The 18,411-nt window shown below is 48.4% G+C and overlaps 1 protein-coding gene across 6 annotated transcripts in view; it reads left to right on the top strand.

Moving 5' to 3' along the window:
- Positions 1-18,411, top strand: part of LOC119149024 (limbic system associated membrane protein) — a 1,019,865-nt gene that overhangs the window by 988,886 nt on the left and 12,568 nt on the right. For 4 of the 6 annotated variants that reach the window (XM_037389846.1, XM_037389844.1, XM_037389849.1 and 1 more), the window contains one exon: positions 5,799-5,834. The exons of the other annotated variants lie outside the window; for them this stretch is intronic. In XM_037389846.1, the coding sequence (XP_037245743.1) occupies positions 5,799-5,834 (36 nt within the window). The remainder of the gene's footprint in view (positions 1-5,798; positions 5,835-18,411) is intronic. 6 annotated transcript variants of the gene reach the window in all.

Genomic DNA, 18,411 nt, shown 5'->3' with positions numbered 1-18,411 from the left:
CCTTTTAGAATGACAGCCCTTTTAATAAGGACACAGAAGGCCAGGGCTCAGAGGGTCCGTGACAGCTGAGAAATGACAAGTAATTCAGAGAGATGGAGAGAACTTGCCACCGAGCCTGAGGAGAACAAGAGAGAGTCAAGAAAAAGAGAAATGAGTTTGAAAATGGAAGGGAAAGAAGTGGGAAAAGACAGAATGATTTAAAGGGCCCTGCCATGGGGAACATGGAGGGAAAAGTAATCAGCAGATGAAATACGGAGTAAAATTCCTTGGATCTCATCCTGCTACCTTTCAGTTACTGAGTTTGTCCTAGTAAGTGTAAACAGATAGAAGTTAGGACTAGACCAAACTGTAGAGCAGAGTTACCTGCTGGTTCTGGATTTTGCAACTGATTCAAACCTGACCCTAAACTGAGCCCGTGCCCCTCTCCTACCACCCACCCACGTGTACAAACCGTGGTGTATCGAAAATGCAGTTCCCAATTTCAGGTCCAAAACTTGGCCTCAACTTGGACCACGCGTTGTTATTGCCACCAGAAACCGACTGCAGCAGAATGACCCACTCACAGGAATGGACACATAGATGCAAAAGTGACTTAGGGCTGTATTCCTCTGATAGTCCCAAACTGAATTAAAACTCTCAGGCCACAACTTGCATGTCCTTTTAAACAGGAAACAAACAACAAAAAGGAGGGGGGGGGGGGGAGCTGGATAAAGCAGTGTTGGTATGGAATGCAGTTTAGTCTAGTTTCTGCTGTGTGTGGTCGGATTAATCAAACCATCAGGAAAACAATGTTTTGGTTAGGTTATTTTTTAACAGATGTAGTGCAAAAGAATAAATCCATTGGCATTTTTTGTTTACCACCTCTTGATTCATGTTGTGGCAGTTTGAATTTTTGCAAAATGTGGGCATATTCTGTGGAAGCTTTTTTCTAAAGAACAGATATTATTATAATATATATTTGATTTCCTGTAGCACTGCAGCACACAAAGCAAATTTTGACTTCGAAAGTCTTTTCACCCTGGTCTTGTGACTGTCATGAGATTCAAATAAAATCCTCAGGCAGCAATCTGGAACACAATTTTCAAATACTCCAGATTTGTTCTTGCTGATATTAATGTAATGCTAAGTTTAGAATGCATTATTTGTGGCTGAATTCTAAATTTGGTGCTCTCTGTTGGTTCCTGTTACACAGATGAGCTGAACTGCATCACTGAAACAAAATATAAGATGAAATTCAATAATGTATGGATGCACACATGATTTTAGCTGGGGGGGCTGGTTTTGCTAGAAGAGCATTTTGCGTAACTTCAGAACTTCACCCCAAAGGATCTCAAAGGATTTGCTAGAAATTAGTATTTTAATATCACAAGTTAATTAGAAATGGGCGAGTGTTATTAGCACCGTTTTGCAGTAGGAAAGTAAGGTACAGAATGAAGAAGTGGTTTACCCATGGTCGTAAAGTGAGTGGCAGAACCCATAAGAGACACAAGGAGATCTTGCAAAGTTGCCATTAACTATTCCAGGAGGAAATGTGGCAACTATTAAAGATGACTTGGAACAGTGAGGGTCCTATTTTAGTGTCCTTTTGATGTGTATGGGGAAAACTTTCCTCCTTTCAAGTTGCTGGATTTTCTTCATCATTTTTAGCTTAGAAATTCAAGGCCTCTTTACGCTAGACAGTGCTAGAGAACTTCACAAGGGCCAGAAGAATGGAGGTGCAGGAGCTGAGAGAGATTTGATGATCTTGAGTGGATGTTTATAACTTTTATTTTTGTTTCTTGGTTAATCCCTATTTCTTCAGTGTGCAATTGCTTCATACTATTTCATGAAATCTCTGTTCTCCTGGTTAGTGTGGAAGAGAGAAAGAAATAAAAAAAAAAATCAGGCAGTCTACAGCTGGTGTTTCTAAGGTTAAGAAATCAGGGGGAAATGAGTGAAAGGAATCCAGCTTCATAAAGATAAAGCAAGCAGCTGGAAAAAACTACAAGCCCAGATGGGGAAAAAAAAAAATGCTGTAGCGATCACACAGTAGCTGAAATAACAGGTAATGCACACTCACAGTCACATACCCAGGCAGAAAAATAAAGCAGTGCCAAGTTTTTGCAAGGTACAGCACATACTCAAACAGTTGGAAGTGGTTTTTATCCCTAGAATCAGAGATTTCATTTCTTTTTTAAATACAGAACAAGCTCACTGTAGGGCAACATCCCACTAGGGAGGCAGATACAGTGCTGGTTTCTCAGTGTCCCATTGCAGCGCAAAAAAGAATGGCAGCCAGGAGTGAAGAAACCTCCAGCGAGTTAATAATGAGGTACTGGCAGTTTTGCCTGAGGTGGAGGGCAGAAGGGGAGCTAGCAAAATGGTGTGAAAGAACAGTTTAGCAACAGAGAAAAATGGGTGCCTACCATTCCAGGGAACCTCAGCCAGCAGTGAAAAACTCTAGGAGGGACTGAGTGCTTTAGATGTCAATGCCATAGATAGAAGATGCATTAAAATACAAAAGCAGCTCCCTTGAGCTGTATGAATAGCTAGCTAGTGATCTTTCTTAAAGGATGTAGCAGCAGGATTGCTGCAGGTGGAGAGGTTTATACCCCTTGCTCCTGGAGACTGAGTTTACAACAGCATAAAAATGGCCCTACCAAAGGTCTCTTTTACCCAGGAACCTGTCTCCAGCAGCAATATGGAATATGTTTGCAGAGATAGTACTCAGGAACAGTCTGATGATACAACTGATCTAATAACTTGCTGCCGTCCTTTCCTGCCCACTCCTTTTGCGCACCCTGCCGCATGCTTTTTTCTCCCTTACTCTGGTACTCAGCGGACATCCCGCTGAGCCAGTTTAACCTGCTGCACTGGTGAAAAATAACCGAGTTTTTCCACCCACCCCCCCAAAAAGCCCCCCTTTTGTTGTACTGAAGTGAATTAGTTTGTGGAAGGGCTCAACAAGCACTAGAGCCCATGCAAGAGGGCAAGCTGTGTCACACATCTGTGGAGATGAGGAGCTGGGAGGCAGGACCGTGTTTTGCAGCATTAGGGAGGTAGTAGGCTGATTCAGCTCTGCAAAGCCTAGCAACAAGGTTTGTAATCCCCAAGCACAAAACAGTGTGAGACCTAGGAAAAGGGAAGGAACACAGATCTCTCTGAGAATTACCCGACTGAGAGGCCAAGCCAAGCCAGGGCTGCCATCGCAGAGCCACAGTGGTGAAAAGAGTTGCCAGAACTGGTGGGAAAGGGTTTTTTCCCTAAGTATATTAGGAGAGGGGAACATGTTTTCTTTCCATTCCACTCAGCTAAAAGTGCTATGAAAAGCATTATGAGTAAAAGTCACAATTTGTATCTTAACCCCCACTATACAGAAGCGTAAATGTGTGTATATATACCAGATACAAATCTGCTGTACAAGCGTACAGATACATAGGCTTACGTGTACATGAGCATGTATGCATACGCATGCACCTGTGTGATGTATAAGCAAGCACACATACATCCCTACAGGCATACAGAAGCAGGCTCAGCACCTGGTGCATTCTAGCAAGGCAGAGGAAAGAAAGCAAAGCTTATCCACATCAGTTGACTTCTGCCTCCAGCAGAGCTAGCCCATCCCAGAGGATAAAACAGGAGACAACAGGGCAGTGCTGCACATCCTCATGCAGCCCAGCTGGTGAAATTGTCTCAATTATAGGAGACTGCCACCTCAGCAGGTCCCCTGCTGCATCCTCTGCAGCTTGCATCCTCTGCACCCTTCAGGGAGTAAGAAAACACAGGGGTGAGGCAGCAGCTGGCAAGGCCCGTGCCAATTAGAAGCAGCAGCAGACAGGATCCCACCCCTGCCTCCTCGAGAGGCTTCAGGTAGAATTATCGTTACAGTCCAGCAGTTTTGATCGCAGCAAGAGGCACGTTCCTAAGATGAGCTGGCACTTGCCTCTAACTTGTCATTATTTGTGAGTGCCCCACCACAAGTGCTAGCTGTGTGCACACGCTTACACCCCTTCTGCCAACTCTCTGCCCACGCTTTGTTGCACCTGAGCGTATGCTTGTGGTGGTTGCTGCTAGGGTTTGGAGCCTGACTGTGGCTGAAATCTCTCTCCGTGGTTCTCAGTGCAAACCCTGTCTTTTCCCAGGGGCTGTCAATAATGGGGGGTGGGGTGGGGGGAGGCCTCAGGAGAGGAGGAAAGTGGTTAGGGTGACAGCCAGAGGGGGCAAGGCTGAGACACTCCTAATGAGCCAGGATGGAGCAGTAAAGGCAGCACTCAGCAGCGGGCAAGGGGGAACAGAGGTAGAGTCCTTGAATAGAAAGCAGCATGATAATGAGGCCGTAGTGCTTTCCTTTTACTGCTTATGCTGTGCAGTCTGCAGCCTGCTGTGCAGGAAGAAGGTAAAGGGGAGTTGAGTTATTTAACCAAACTGAATAACAAGGAAGTCATGTCAGCACAACAGCCTGCTTTCACAGAACAATAGTCCCCTGTTGCTACATAAGCACAGAGATCCAGGCTAGCTGTGTATTTTCTAGGCAAGAGACAACTCTCCTGTGCCTGCTGTGGAGTCAAACAGCTCCATTACCACCATGAGGGCAGGAGACCTGCCAGTGTCACCAGATGATGGGCCTGACCTGCTATGTCCCAGTGGGCTCCAGCAAGGCAGAAACTTGCTCTTTGCGCTAAGGGTGCTATATAAAGAGCGTTGGCTTCCAAATAGCTGGGCCTGGGTTGATCAAAGAATTATAGTGGACTGCTGATGCATCCTGCCAAGCTCTGTGTCCATCAGCAATGATCTTAGCACTGTCCTTCCAGGTAAACCAGGAGAGAGCTCATTGCCTCAGGCCTATCTACTGTTGCACAGTGGCATATCTCTACAGTTAAATATCGACCTGCTGATCAGTCCATGAATAGGAACTTGGCTCAGTCAGTACAAGGAATCCAGCAACTCTGAAGGTAATGAAAGGAGACCCAGTGATCACTCTCAGGCCTGGGGGTTTGTAGTCTTGGTTCTGCACCTGGCTCTGCCAACAGTTAAACATTTGACCTTGGGCAAATCGCTTCCTTGCTCTGTGCATCAACTGCACAATCTGTAAAACTGCAAAATAACACCACCGTTAGCCTCCAGCTGAGGTCTCTGACACTGGTTTCCCCCAGTGTCTGTGCAATCCTTTTAAGATCCTTGTGTGATGCGTAATGAAGATGCAGTGTAAAAACCCTATAAACAAAACTGCAGGTTCTATGTACAACTAGATGTTGATGAGTCTGCAAAAACTCTGTCTACCTCAGAATACAAAAGCTCTAAAGAAACAGTGTCTCAAGGATTCCCCAGGGTGACTGCTTCCCTGCACAGATCCTCAGGGGACATGTCACTGGCAAGAAATCCATTGTGGAGAAGGTTCTGGGGGGTGCGGCAACTACCCATGGAGGACTTCTACAACTCACCTCTCTGCCAAGATTAGCTTCCAGCCAGAGGTGTAGCTAAGAGGAGCTCTAGTGTGATGACATGAGTGGTCTTGAAAGTCAGAGGGGAGATATGGCCCATCAACTCCAATTACCTTCGCTGCAGGTGCTTAATCCCTCTTGCTGTGTGGATATTATTTGTTTAGGTTTTGAAATGACTTCTCTCTGACTCCCAGTCCCAGGGGATGTTGATATATATTAGGTGTGGCTAGCAAAATGCTCTGTAGATGAAACCTACTCTAGTTCATATAATTTGGGGATGGACAACTCCATCAGGTTTGTATCTGCTGCTTGCTTTGTGTGAAAAGTGGCTTGTCCTTTTCTCCTGCATGTTGCTTATTGTTTTTTTTCCCCCCTTAGAACGAGTTTTACCCACACTCCCCAATCCTTTTCCAGGTCAGTATATGTTTTATGTTGAAGTAGCTCTTTAGCTGGGTCATTCTCCATCATCCTGAAAAATGCTCAGAGCTAAGGATGGGCAAAACAGCTCAGAAATGCAGGAAAACAAGGGCTTTCCCTTCTCATCTACATGTAATTTGGTCTCTTCTGCTCACCTCCCTCATCCTTCCACTTCCTCCCTTCCTTTTCAATAAAACAACCAATGAAACAGCAACAACCTGTAGCTGAGCTTTGAGCCATGACATTGTGTCCTCACCTAGGTCTGGACAGTCTTCAGTGAGGTTCAATATGCCTGCAGACCTACACCTCATGCATACTGCCATCCTAAGCTGTCTTTGCCCACATGTTCGGATTTGGATCAAAAGCATAAGCAGACCAAAAAATTTGCAGAGACAGTGGAAGGGACAAGTGAGAAGCTAAAAATTAAATTGCTGCCAGGAGGCTTTTTCACTCTAGTTGTGCAAAGTATTCATGGTGAAACACTTTGTTCTCTCATTCCTCTTGTCACACGCCCCCAGTCTGCCAGTCACATAGTGCCGCATTTGAGGCAGAGAACATGAAAAGAGGTGTGTAGTGAGGTGTTACCGTCTACTTTATTCCAAGGGAAGAAGGTATGAAGGCTGAACAGCGTCCGGGTATTTTTCCTGTCTCTGTGCTGCCCAAGCATGCCTCAGGTCCAGACAGCACAGGTCCGACATCCACATGAGATTCGGGGGCTTGGATGCAACCTCAAGACTCTGAAAAAATGCAGACTGGGCACTTCCAGAAAGCAGGCTACAGCATTTGAAAGCAGTGTTTGAAACAAAATAATAATAAGGCAGGCAGTCCCCGTATTCACTTAAAAAATCTTGGCCTAGAGCTCCTTAGTATCTTTGTTTTACTGCCATGTGATGAAGATGTGTTCAACTCATAGGATGTTCGGAGGCCTGAATAGTTAATGTCTGTACAGAGCTTTGGGGTAGAGTGTTATTAGGAACCCGTGTTGTTTTGCAAAAGAGCACCTGCCCAAGTAAAGCACCTGCAGGTACTCTCATGAAAAGAACAATAAATGCTGGGTGTTACACCAGCCCCATTTAACTACTCTACCATTTTCAAATCAAGCTCTGCTCTTGGCAACTTACTCAGGCTCAGGATGTAGTCACAATTGCCTATTTAAAAGGCAAATCCACAAATACAATTAAAGAAAAGTACCTACAAAAAGAGGAGGGGTGGAGGGAGAAATCAAGCTACCATTAAAATTAAATCCCAGAGAGTGATTTGTAAATAACATTCAAGGAGCTGAGAAAAGGAGTAAAGTAGGCCATTGGGAACCTAGTGTGGAAAAATAAATCCAATTAAACACCATTATCGTATGTATTGCAAATGAAACTTGTGCATGGATGTGAAATTAAAGTTGCTGAGGATGTTCGGGATGTAAGGTTTTGAGGAGTTTTCCAATTTTGCGTGTTCTTCTTTTAAGCAGAATTTTCAATGACAAATATTTTTGTCTGATGGAAAACCCAAGGCTCTTTCTTTTTATGATTATTTTTATTATATATCCTTAAATTCCACAGGCAGGCAGTGTTAATTTTTTTCATAGCCAGCCCTGTTTACAGCTGGTTTTGAATTAGTAGTCCATTAAGCTAAATGATAAAGCAAAAACTGCAAGTGAGCAAGGCCAGGATTTCCATACCAAACACCTCTCCTAATCAAGCTGCCAAGGCCATCCTGCACAGCTTTAGTCAATCCTTTGAAACACTTCCCCCTCTGTCTTTGAAGTTGTTATTTTTTTCCTTTCATGACTCCCCAGTCTCCTGAGAGGATCTTGAATGACATCCTGGTGTGACATCACTTCTGTGAGGCATCTCCAGGAATTTGTGGTGCCAAATGCTGGGATATCTCCAGTGACCCAGGACATGCAAAGAGGATTTTGCAGAGGGGGAATGTAGAGTTTAAATACGCTGGACCTCATTTGTTTTCTGAAAGCGCTTACCGGCTTCTCCAATGTGGGCGTTCAGCACAGATATTGGCACTTATCTCAACATTTGCTTTTACTTCGCTGTTCACCTTCAAAGAAACCTTAGGTATAAAATTTTCCTGCTAGTCCTTTTTCTCCCTATGAGTTGATGTTCTGAGATGCAGTCCTCAGTTCTCAAATAAGCCTCTCCTCAATGACCAGAATCACAGCCTCCTCCCTCTTCCTCCCTCGATTTCCATTTCTCTTAAGCCTTGGTAACTCTTCCCTGCCCTGTGGGGTTTTGAGCATTAATTTAAAAGGAAGGTGTTTTGAGATGAAGAGTACTGTAGTCATGCATTGCTATCATTAGCTGGCTGCTGTGGAAACATCTTTCAAGCAGGCTAGAGATTCAGAAGCAGCCTATTCAACTAAACACATGGGACTTGAACTTGATGAGGCAGTTTCCTAAAAGGCTGGTGGAGCGCAGCTGATTCAGCTCTCAACTGCATTGTCCTTGGTAAATTTTCCATCCCTCCTGACTTTGCAGCCGGGCACTCAAAATGCCCCAAAATGTCTTCTAGGATGACACATCATCACATCTTCCTGTCTGCATTGTAACATCATGTTATAATGGGATGACACAAGACCTGGCCTGGCTGTCACAAAGGGGGTCTTACTGCAAAAGGTGGCTTTTCAAAAGGGTTTTTCTTCTGGAAAAGGAGAATTTGCACATTCCACACCATACCTGCCAATGACAGGACAAATGGGGTCACTGTTGAGCCTCAAAGGGGTCTGTCATAATTATGGCACTAGCTCCATCTCTGTCCTCCATTGTCTCTTGTCCTCAGCCCTGTGAACACGGACTCCTTTCCCCTGGGATTAGCACCTAGTGTCCACATCAGAATGGCTTTGCCATACTGATGGGCTTTAAAACCTGTGAGTCTGCCTTACAGGAGTTTTGTCATGAAGGCTTAGCACAGACTAACCAGGGCCTTTCTCAGTGTGGTTAGCTTGAATGCCCAGGGAGCTCTGTGAGGGGGGTGCTGTGTTCCCCAGAAAGCAGCACATCCAGAACTGCCCATGGGGCATCAAGCGTGCCAGTCTTTGGGGCCTGATCAGATGAAGTTATGGCCATTAATAGGGTGACAAAAGATTACAGCAATAGTGTGTTAGTAATTAGTGGAGGGGGAGGGAAGAGGAGAATGAGCAGTCCTGTCTTTCTGCGAAAACGTGCACTGATCGGAGAATGACCCTGTATGACTGTAGATCGTAGCTAGTCTCCATTTAGCTGTAGCCCGTGTAGCCTGTACTGTCACTAATGCCTTCATCAGGTGGGTGGGAGCCGGGGGAAGGGAGAAAAGAGATGTTCATTTGGGTCCGATGACCAGAGTGGGAAACAGAGAGCATCTTTTTTTTCTAATACCCGCTCAGTCCTCATCCTTCCCTATGGAGGGCCTAGCTGTGGTGAAGAGAGCTCATCTGTCGCAGTGGTCACCTCCACCCATCTCTGCTCCCCTTCTGCTCTCCCTAGTGTAAGGCCCCGTCAGTTCTGCTGAGTAGGCAGCTCTCATGTCAGTGGGGTCTGCTTTGGCAGAAGGATGAACATCTGAATATTTCAAAGCTAAGGAGAGAAGCATAGGGGAATATATCAGAGAGTACAGACTGTAAAGGGTTAACACGTTACGAGGGTTTGCTGACTAGGTAGTGGTGTGGGAACAGTCCACAGAAACCAGCCCTCCCAGTATGGTGTGGCCAGCTAAAAAGCCCATCCATCTCTGGAGTCGTCTTCACTGAGGCCAGAGGGTGCTTTATCAGCTGGGTGCCAAGAAAGAGTCAGTGAAAACCCAAACCTTCGCAACATTGGAAACAAACTAGTTGGCAGAGCTGGGGAAACTGTAAAGTTTCATAAAGAAACACAAAGAGGGCAAAATAACCAATCTTGGCCTATTGTAATTCTGACATAGAAAAATAATGGCCATATGAACCGAGCACAGGAGGGCGTGTTTGGAGTCATGTGCAAGTCTGGTATTTCCGTAAATCCTCAGGCGTTCAGGGGCTGTAGTTCAGCTGTACTCACCGCTCTGCAGTGGTCTTTGCCTGAGCACTTGGAGCACGCCTCTTTTCCTCGAAAGCTGGCTGAGCCCCGGGCATTGGTACCTGATAACACCCATGACCTTGGGTGGGAAGCACAGCTCACAGTTCTCCTTGCTTCCCACTGGTGGTATCCAGCCAGACTTTCCAAAGAGCTGATTCCCCATTTGGTGAGTGCAGAAGGGGATGGCTCTGCAGGATGGATGCTCGGGCAGGCAAGCTTCTCTTACTGCTCAGGGTCAATGTCCATCCCTGCCAGATCTGCAGGCACTGAAGGCTGGGGACTGCATTGGGTGCCAAGCCTGCGGGGGTTTCAGGCCAAGGGAACAAGAAGGACAAGACAGCATGAAGGCAGAAGGCCAATGTCATATTAATTGTTTCTTGCTATTTCCTAGGTACCAGGCAAAAGATGGCATTGTATCTTATTTTGACCATGTTGTTTAAAGTGAATAAAGTACAAGTCAGAGGTGATGATAGTGTCTTCCAAAAGGAGTAGCAGAGATGCAGCTGGAAACAGCATCTTAGGGAAAAGAGAAATGCCAAGAATTATTTGTTAGTACAGCTACTAACATTGCTTTGTGGGTTTTTTCTGAATAGCAACAGACAGTTTCTGTTTGCTGAGACTGTTTAAAAAAAAAATTGAAAACCAGTCAGCTTCTTCTCTCAAAAAAGTGTAAAGAAAAGAAACCAGCTTTCTTGAAGAGAGACACAGGGGGGAAGAGAGAGAAATAGCTTTATTGCTTGATCTGTTTCTGTACTTTATGTTCATTAATTTTAATTTAGATTGATTTATTCCAAAATGAGCCCTGGCTTGCATATATTTGCATAACCCTCTCCAGTAGCAATGCTGTGGAGAATCCAGCAAGTGAGGAAGAGCAGCAGCAGGGGGTAGGAACTGACACTGGAAGTCCCAGAAAGACATTCCTCTGAGCTGGGCCCTTGCACTGGGGTAGGGAAGGCATTTCAAGGTCTATTTAGCCACAGGTGTGGCTTTACATACATGCAGAACAGCCCTGCAAAACAGAGGTTAGAGTGCAGCCGTCAGGTGGGAGAGTGGAGTTTGGGGGAAAATACACAACCGCATGGCAGAGATTAGAAGCAAACCCATGGAAAAGCAACTGCCATGGAAAATCAGTTGTCCGGTAGGGACACTGATGGTATCAGTGTTGTAGCATGGACAGATCACCCTGCAGAGCAGAGTTCGGGCAGGCTATAACCCTCCTGAGCCAGATATCCCCAGCCCAGAGGACACTCGTAGCCTGATACCATCTGTATGTTAGATGAGTTTCTGAAGCCATCAACGGAACCTTTCTCCTTAGAGATCATGAAGGCAACTCATACCCACTGCACAGCAGGTGTACCTAAATCCTTGCTCTCTCCCTCGTGCTCTCCTTACATTCTGTATTGAGCTGCCAGCCAGGCTGACTCAGACCGAAGTGCGGAGGGCAGCAAGGAGGAGGATGAGGAACAGCCAGTGTTGTGTTGATTTAATTCTTATGCACACACAAAAATTCCTCCAGCCCTCAAGAGAAAATGACCAAAGGGTAATTTCCACCTTCGTCCTCCTCCGTCCCCTTCCATTTCCAGTGTAAACCACTCAACAATTTGCTAACAACTTGGCCTCCCCTCTGGTTATTGTCCCAAGTGAACAGTCTCTCCATTCACTAACCTATGACGGTAAGTCGGTTTGGGAAGCAGCAAGGTTTATCTTCCCAGCTCAGGCACTGCACCGGGCCCGCTTGTGAACTGGTTGCCATTCAGTGTCTGCTCTGCTGTTGATAAAGCACATTACACATGGCTGGGCTTGCATGATTAATACAGCTGTCTAAGCGCTCTCTCTAAAAACAAAAACAACTGGGAGAAGGGAGGTGCGGGATTTGGGAGGGAGGGGGTGCCCAGAGGGGAAATCAGCCATTCTACAGAAATCAGGCTTGCAGGAAAAGCAGAGCGCCACTGACAGGCCTTCACCTGGGGGTGAGCAGGTCTGTCAGAAGAGCTCCCCTGCAAAAGGTAGAGGCCTAGGGAGAAGGCGAGCAAAGGAGAAATGTGCTTGGCCCTTCCATACCGTCACCTGCATTTCCCTCTGCAATCTGGGGAATGGATGCATGGACAGAAGCAAGGGGTCAGGCCATGGAGAAGGATGCGCTATAACCAGCACAGCTTCAATGGGGTCCCATCAGGCAGCCTCTACAGTCGATGTTACAGATACACATGCACACTGATTGACAAGTATGCTCCTGAGCCAGATCACCTCATGCGCTGTATGCGCTCACCCCGTGCTCAGAGGCACATCCCACAGTCACTGAGCAGTTTCCAGGCACCCTAGAACATCTAAAGGAGGAACCGGAGCAGCTGCAGGCATCTTTTCCATTGCCCCAACTCACTCAGCTGAAGGCCAGCTCAGCCTGTAAACTGTTCAAGCTGTATTAACTTTCCCTTTTCGATTACTGGTCTGGGAACAGGCTGTGGGAAGGCACTATGGCTTTCTTCTCTGGCTTTTCCCATGCCCGGACCAGGCATTAAAGCCATGCCTGCACTGTTAGGGCACTGAGGTGACCAGGAATCCCACTCTGGAATTGCATACACAGACACGCATCTGTACTTTGATGAGAACTACAGGTGACACAAAGTAGTACTTAGACCACACGCTTCAGAGAGACACACCAGTCCATGGGGCCAGCGTGACTCTCATGACATCTCTGATTCTCAGAAACACTCAGAGATGCGCACAGGCTTGTTTATAGTGTTCCCGTGATAGGCCCTGTACTTCTTGTCATTCAGAAGCAGCCTTTGGTGAAGGCTAGCTAAAACCCCCTTCTAGATTGTTCCACTCCTGGGCAAGGAAGGATGGGACCAAGGCTTGGTCCCTGCTAAGCTCACTGGAAGGGAGTCCCCAGAGGGAAGTGGTGGCCCTGAGAAGACCCCAAGGACAGGTTGGGCAGACACTATGCTGCAGGTACTATAGGAGAAGGATTAGGAAGGGCAGAAGCTGTGGCATGACTGGATTTCAGTACCAAGAGTAACCTCAAGCATGCTGGTCACTCTCCACCCCGGTTTAGTTCTCCTGCTCTCCTTCTCCTTGGTGTGCCCACTCCCTCTTCATTTCTGTCCACAGCCGCTGAAATCTTTCCTGTGCCAAATACCCAGCAAAGCTTCTGGGAAACCATAGCAGGGATGAAGTGGGTAAACAGACATAAAGCTGATGAAAATATTAATTTCTCAAGAGGTTCCAGAGCCTCCAATTAGCAAACCTGCTTCCTAGGGTTGTGTGTGCTCTGGGTGAGGAGGGCTATGCTGTTTGTGGCCTACTGAGACACTAGACAGAGTGCTGGCATCACCTTTGGTCTGCTGTGCCATACACGTGCTTGAGAGGTGAGCAGAGGAGGGACTGCTGTATCCTAGGAAATAAAAAGCAGAAAAAGCTCAGATCTTCACTGTGATGGCCCCTGAAAGAGTCTGTGCTTTGTGTTTTGTTAATGTTTTGCTTGTAGGATGGGTGTCTTCAATGGTTTGAAGACAAATCTGTTGTAACTGATTTTGTATCCGTAGTTGGCCAAGTGTTTTTAAAAAAACAAATCTCCAGCTGCTAGGGGAATGGAAAGGGTGGGAGAGCTGGTTTTCAGCTGTGAGAAAAACCTTGGAACTTTTTGATACCTACAGGACAGATCTGGTGATGGAAGATCAATGTAACTTTGAAACGTAGGTGGTCTTCTAGCCACTGCCAGCCTCACTGGTCAGGATAAGAGTTCAGTTCTAAACTAGGAGTACTGGAAACCAGATCCAGGATAAATTGTGTAAGCTGCCAGCTCTTTAACACCACGACCTTCTCAGAAAGACACTGAGAAATACAATTTCAGGGATATTTTTTAGGCCTTAGGGAAGGATGGGTGAGCTGCATTAGAGAATGAATCTTCACTAAGACATGAGGTATGATAGATGAGTACTTAGTACACCATGAATGAGCTCCAAAACATGGAGAAGAACTGTTCAGTGCTAAAAAAGCATGAGTAAAATCTGAAATACATTAAACTGTGTGCTAAGATTGATAGACACCAGAGACATTTCCTTAATCTTGTTGGAGAGTTGCTGGAGGGCATCCTCCCTAGTTTACACAGTGGTACTTACACCTCGAGAAAAGCCAGCCTATTGCCACTGCAGTACCGGTTAAGTTTTAATTACAGGAGCAGAACTGGTAGTGAGAATGGGGTACAAGCAGGTAATGAACAAAACAGTTTCAACATTAAGAACAGGGAGCGAAAACTCATGTCTTCTTCTCAAAGGGGAGGGGGAACAGGAAAGTGGTAACAAAAAAAGCCCCAAATGAACCCTAGTAGGTAGGAGCTGGTAATCCCTAAAGCCTCAGAGTAGAGTGCAAAGCCCTGGAAGAAAGAAATTAATAACTTTCAAAGTATGACCTTGAAAATGGAATTAACAGTATTCCTCCCTTTTAAGCCTTCATGATAATAAAGATTTCATCTTCTGAAGCCCTGGCAAGAGAGTCAACAGACTAGAAAAATTACTTCCTACAGAGGAGCTGGCAAGTGTAAAACCTAAGGCCTCTCCAGGCCCCAGGGAGTGAGATGACGGAGACCTGTATGATGCACATCCCCTTTCCCTTGCACCTTCTCCTTTAGAGTTTTATTTTCATTGCTCCCTAATTTTTGGTCCTCCTCTTTGCTCAAGCTGCAGGACTCCAGCCTTCGCTGTAAGTAGAGTTGGCCTCTCAACAGCATGGAGCCCAGAGCTGCTCAGGGTGGAGAACACTTGGAAGAACAGCAGGCCAGCTCTCCTTGGTTTACCATCACTCCTTCCTTTCCATCACAGACAAGTCCTCCTGGCCTGTCCCATGCCTCCTCCTGGCCTCACTTCCATTTAGCAACTCACGGGGGCTGGTGATCCTCTTATACCAGGTTTTACCTTGTGTTCTTTCATGGGATCCCAAGGGCAGATTCCCCAAAGCAAATGAGGAGCCTGTAGCTCTCTGATGTCCTTCGTAATTCTCTGTGGGCTCTCCTCTGTCAGCACCGAATATAGTCAAGCCCTGGAGTCTTGTTAATGTAAATAAGAGAAAGACTGGCACCCACTGTCTCTTTTCCTGTCTCCCACTTTGGTTTACTCAGATGATGGGACACAGGACCCAGCAGAATAATCTAGGTGGCAAATCTGGGTGTGAAACTTGTAGATGGGTGGGTGATTTTTTTCCCTCCGGGTATGGACTAGGAATGTATCTGCTTTCTGCTTGCATCTCAGGCGACCCTTTTTAAAATCCACGTTGGGAAACTTGAAAGTCACCAGGTTCAATTTCTGCTGGTGGCGACCATGCTGCTTACAATACTCGGAGGCACACCTCTGTGCAACCAAGCAGACTTGTGGCTTTGTGTAGCAAGTCTGGCCTCATTTGCCTGTTTGACAAGGGTTACATGTCATAGCACAGCCTCTGTCCCCCTCTCTTAAGGACCCCTCCAGGGATGCTGTCGGTGTTAGCAAAGGGAGCTGGAGGGACTGAGGTAGCAGAAGGGGGCAGTGTCTGTGTGGAGGGAGCAGAATGGGTTAGAAACTTTACCACCACTCCCTGCAACCGCCTCTTGCTGCCATAGTGTGTAGATGCCTTGCTTTTCATGGGGATGACCAAGTAGGTCAGATCTGCACCCCTCGAGCAATTTTATCAAGGATACTGCTGTGCGGGGGCTGAGGAGAGATGTGGGGGCTGAGGAGGGATGGGGTAGCTGAGGGGGGATGGGGGCTGAGGAGGGATGGGGTAGCTGAGGGGGGATGGGGTAGCTGAGGGGGGATGGGGGCTGAGGGGGGATGGGGTAGCTGAGGGGGGATGGGGGCTGAGGGGGGATGGGGGCTGAGGGGGGATGGGGTAGCTGAGGAGGGATGGGGTAGCTGAGGGGGGATGGGGTAGCTGAGGGGGGATGGGGGCTGAGGGGGGATGGGGTAGCTGAGGGGGGATGGGGTAGCTGAGGGGGGATGGGGTAGCTGAGGAGGGATGGGGTAGCTGACGGGGGATGGGGGCTGAGGAGGGATGGGGTAGCTGAGGGGGGATGGGGTGGCTGAGGGGGGATGGGGTGGCTGAGGGGGGATGGGGTAGCTGAGGGGGGATGGGGTGGCTGAGGAGGGATGCAGACAGGTGGCGATCAGGTTCCCGTGGCACATAACCGTGGCCATACTGGGCTGCCTCGGGCAGCGGCGTCGGGGAGCACGCGGGGCTCCCACCCTTTCTTTGGCGAGATCCCGCGGGGGCTTTGCTGTGCAGGGCCGCGGGGATGTCCCACAGGGGTGCGTGGCCGCTGCCCCGGCCCTGGCAGCCACCGGGGCCAGCCCGAGCGCCCAGGCCCGCCCGCTGCCCAGCGGCCCGCGCCCGGCGCCGTGCCGCTCCTTCCCGGCCTGCGGCTGCCACCTGGCGGGGAAGAGGCGCTTCGGCGGCAGCTGCGGCTGCCCCGGCCCGGCCCCGCGGCTCTGCCGCCGGCCTGTGGCCCGGCGAGGTCGGGAGGGCTCCGCAGCAACCCCCCGGGCCCGCTGCCGGGCCACCCCGTCCGTACCGCTCATGGCCTCCCTCAAAGCTGTCTGTGGGCGCTGGGGCCTCACCGCAGCACCGCATCCAGCCCGCAGGGGTCTGTAGGAATCCCTGCTTCTGCTGCAGGTCTGAGCCGGGCTGGTGCTGCCACCTGGCCTTTACGCTCCTGGTACTAACTCCCTCTTCCCATAACACTGTAATTCCCCTGTACCTGCCTCTCACCCACCTCCTCTGCCTCCCTGTGCCGCATCTGGGTTTCATGCCCTCTCCGTCCCTTCTCCCAGGGTCTGTCCTTGTTGGCTGCCCAGCCTGCACGCTCACATCAGCGCCCGCATCTCCCCAGCCTCACCCTGGCTGACATCTCCTCACGCCCTCTCCAGCGTCCCAGCCAAGCATGCCCGTATTGCCATTGCAATTTAAGACCTTCCCCGGTATCATTTCCCACGCTGCAGCCCTGCACTGGTACGAGTGTAAGGCTCATCATACCGCCTCAGTCCATGTTACCCCCTTCTTATATCCCTCATCACAGCGGCCTTTTCCTATGCCTCTGACCTGATAAAACCTTCCTCCTGTGTGTATCACGCCCTCACGCAGCCCCCAGTCCCAAATGGGCACTATAGGCTTTGAGGGGCCAACAACAGCCACGAGGCAGGGACGTGCAGGGCTACCAAGCAGTCTTCTGCCCTCAGCCACTGCTGCCGAGGCTGTGTGTTGCAGCGCCTTGTAGCTTGAAGGCAGGGAGAAAAAGGGCCCTTTTATTCATCCCACAAAGGTCAGATCTCACAAGTCTGCTCCCTTCTCGGTGATTTCTGCAGCTGGCCTCATCTCTGGAGGATGAGCCTGTGTCATAGAGGATACACCACTGAAGTCTCAGCTGCTTAGGCCTTTGGGGGCATCATACCAAGTCCTCTCTTTGCTAAACTGTGCTCCCTTCAGCCGCCTGGGTAGCATCCCCCAAGGGCTCAGTAACAGCTGTGCCCCAGATTTGGTGGGAAGACCTGCAGCTCTGCAATTCAGGACTTGAGCATCCCATAGCCACCAACGGCTTGACACTGGGGAGCTGCTTTCTTAACAGTTGCCTTGACAAAAAGCTCAGCTTTCTTTTTCCTAGGGAGACCAGCTAATTCTTCCCACAGTGAGCAAATTTCCTTAGCCTTCCTGTAGGCAGCAGAGGAGACTGCAGAGCAAGGAGTGACTGAGACAGTTTTAATCTAGCCAGTTCAGGTAGCAATTAGTAACAGGCAGCGTGCCAGGCTTTCTGTTAATGCCAAGGTCCTAATGTCACAGGAGAACGTAACGCCAGAATTTGATGTGTGGCCATAATATCACTGCTGGCAGCTGACTGCCACTGTGGTCCTTAAAAGTTGAGGGAGGTTGTGGATATGGAAGGCTTCCAGGCAGTCCAGAAGTGACCGGACAAGTTCATGGAAGATAAAATGAATCTGCCAAGGAGTGCAGGTTCTGCTGGTTCAGGATGACTCCGTAGCACCTGAGGCAGGCCAACATGATGCTGTGCTGGCCATGTGCTCCCAGCTGGCTCCCATCCAGCACCTGCAGGGGACAGGACTGAAGGATAGACAGGACCCTTGGACTGACCCAGTAGAGCTGCTTTTTTGTTGTAGTATGTGCCTCTTGGAGCCAGGCTGTTTTTTGAGGAAGAGAGAAGCTCTTGGTTTGCAATCTGGCTGCGGTTTGCTATGAACGCAAGCAGTACCCTGTGCTTTTCCCCTCTCCCTCTACCATCTCACCCAAGCCCCAACACTCTTCTTGCCATGGCTTTCCCTACACTCTTCACAGGAGCAGGAGCAGTTCATAAGCCATCACACACACACACGGGAGAAAAAGCATTTCAGCTATAACATGCAAAGTAGCATACATCCCCATGACCTCTATGATGAAACCTGGGCTAGCCTAGCTTGCAGCCCTCCAGGGAGAAGCAAGTGTAGCAAGCCCAGCTGTGCCAGTTGTATGGGGGGGAGGCTAAAACCAGTGAGAGGTCAAAGCACTGATAGGCTGAGGTGGTCCAA

This window comes from Falco rusticolus, chromosome 5 (genome assembly GCF_015220075.1).
Source record: "Falco rusticolus isolate bFalRus1 chromosome 5, bFalRus1.pri, whole genome shotgun sequence".
Classification (NCBI taxonomy): domain Eukaryota; kingdom Metazoa; phylum Chordata; class Aves; order Falconiformes; family Falconidae; genus Falco; species Falco rusticolus.
Note: the sequence above shows the minus strand (reverse complement) of the source record. Positions and strands in the feature narration are given on the sequence as shown.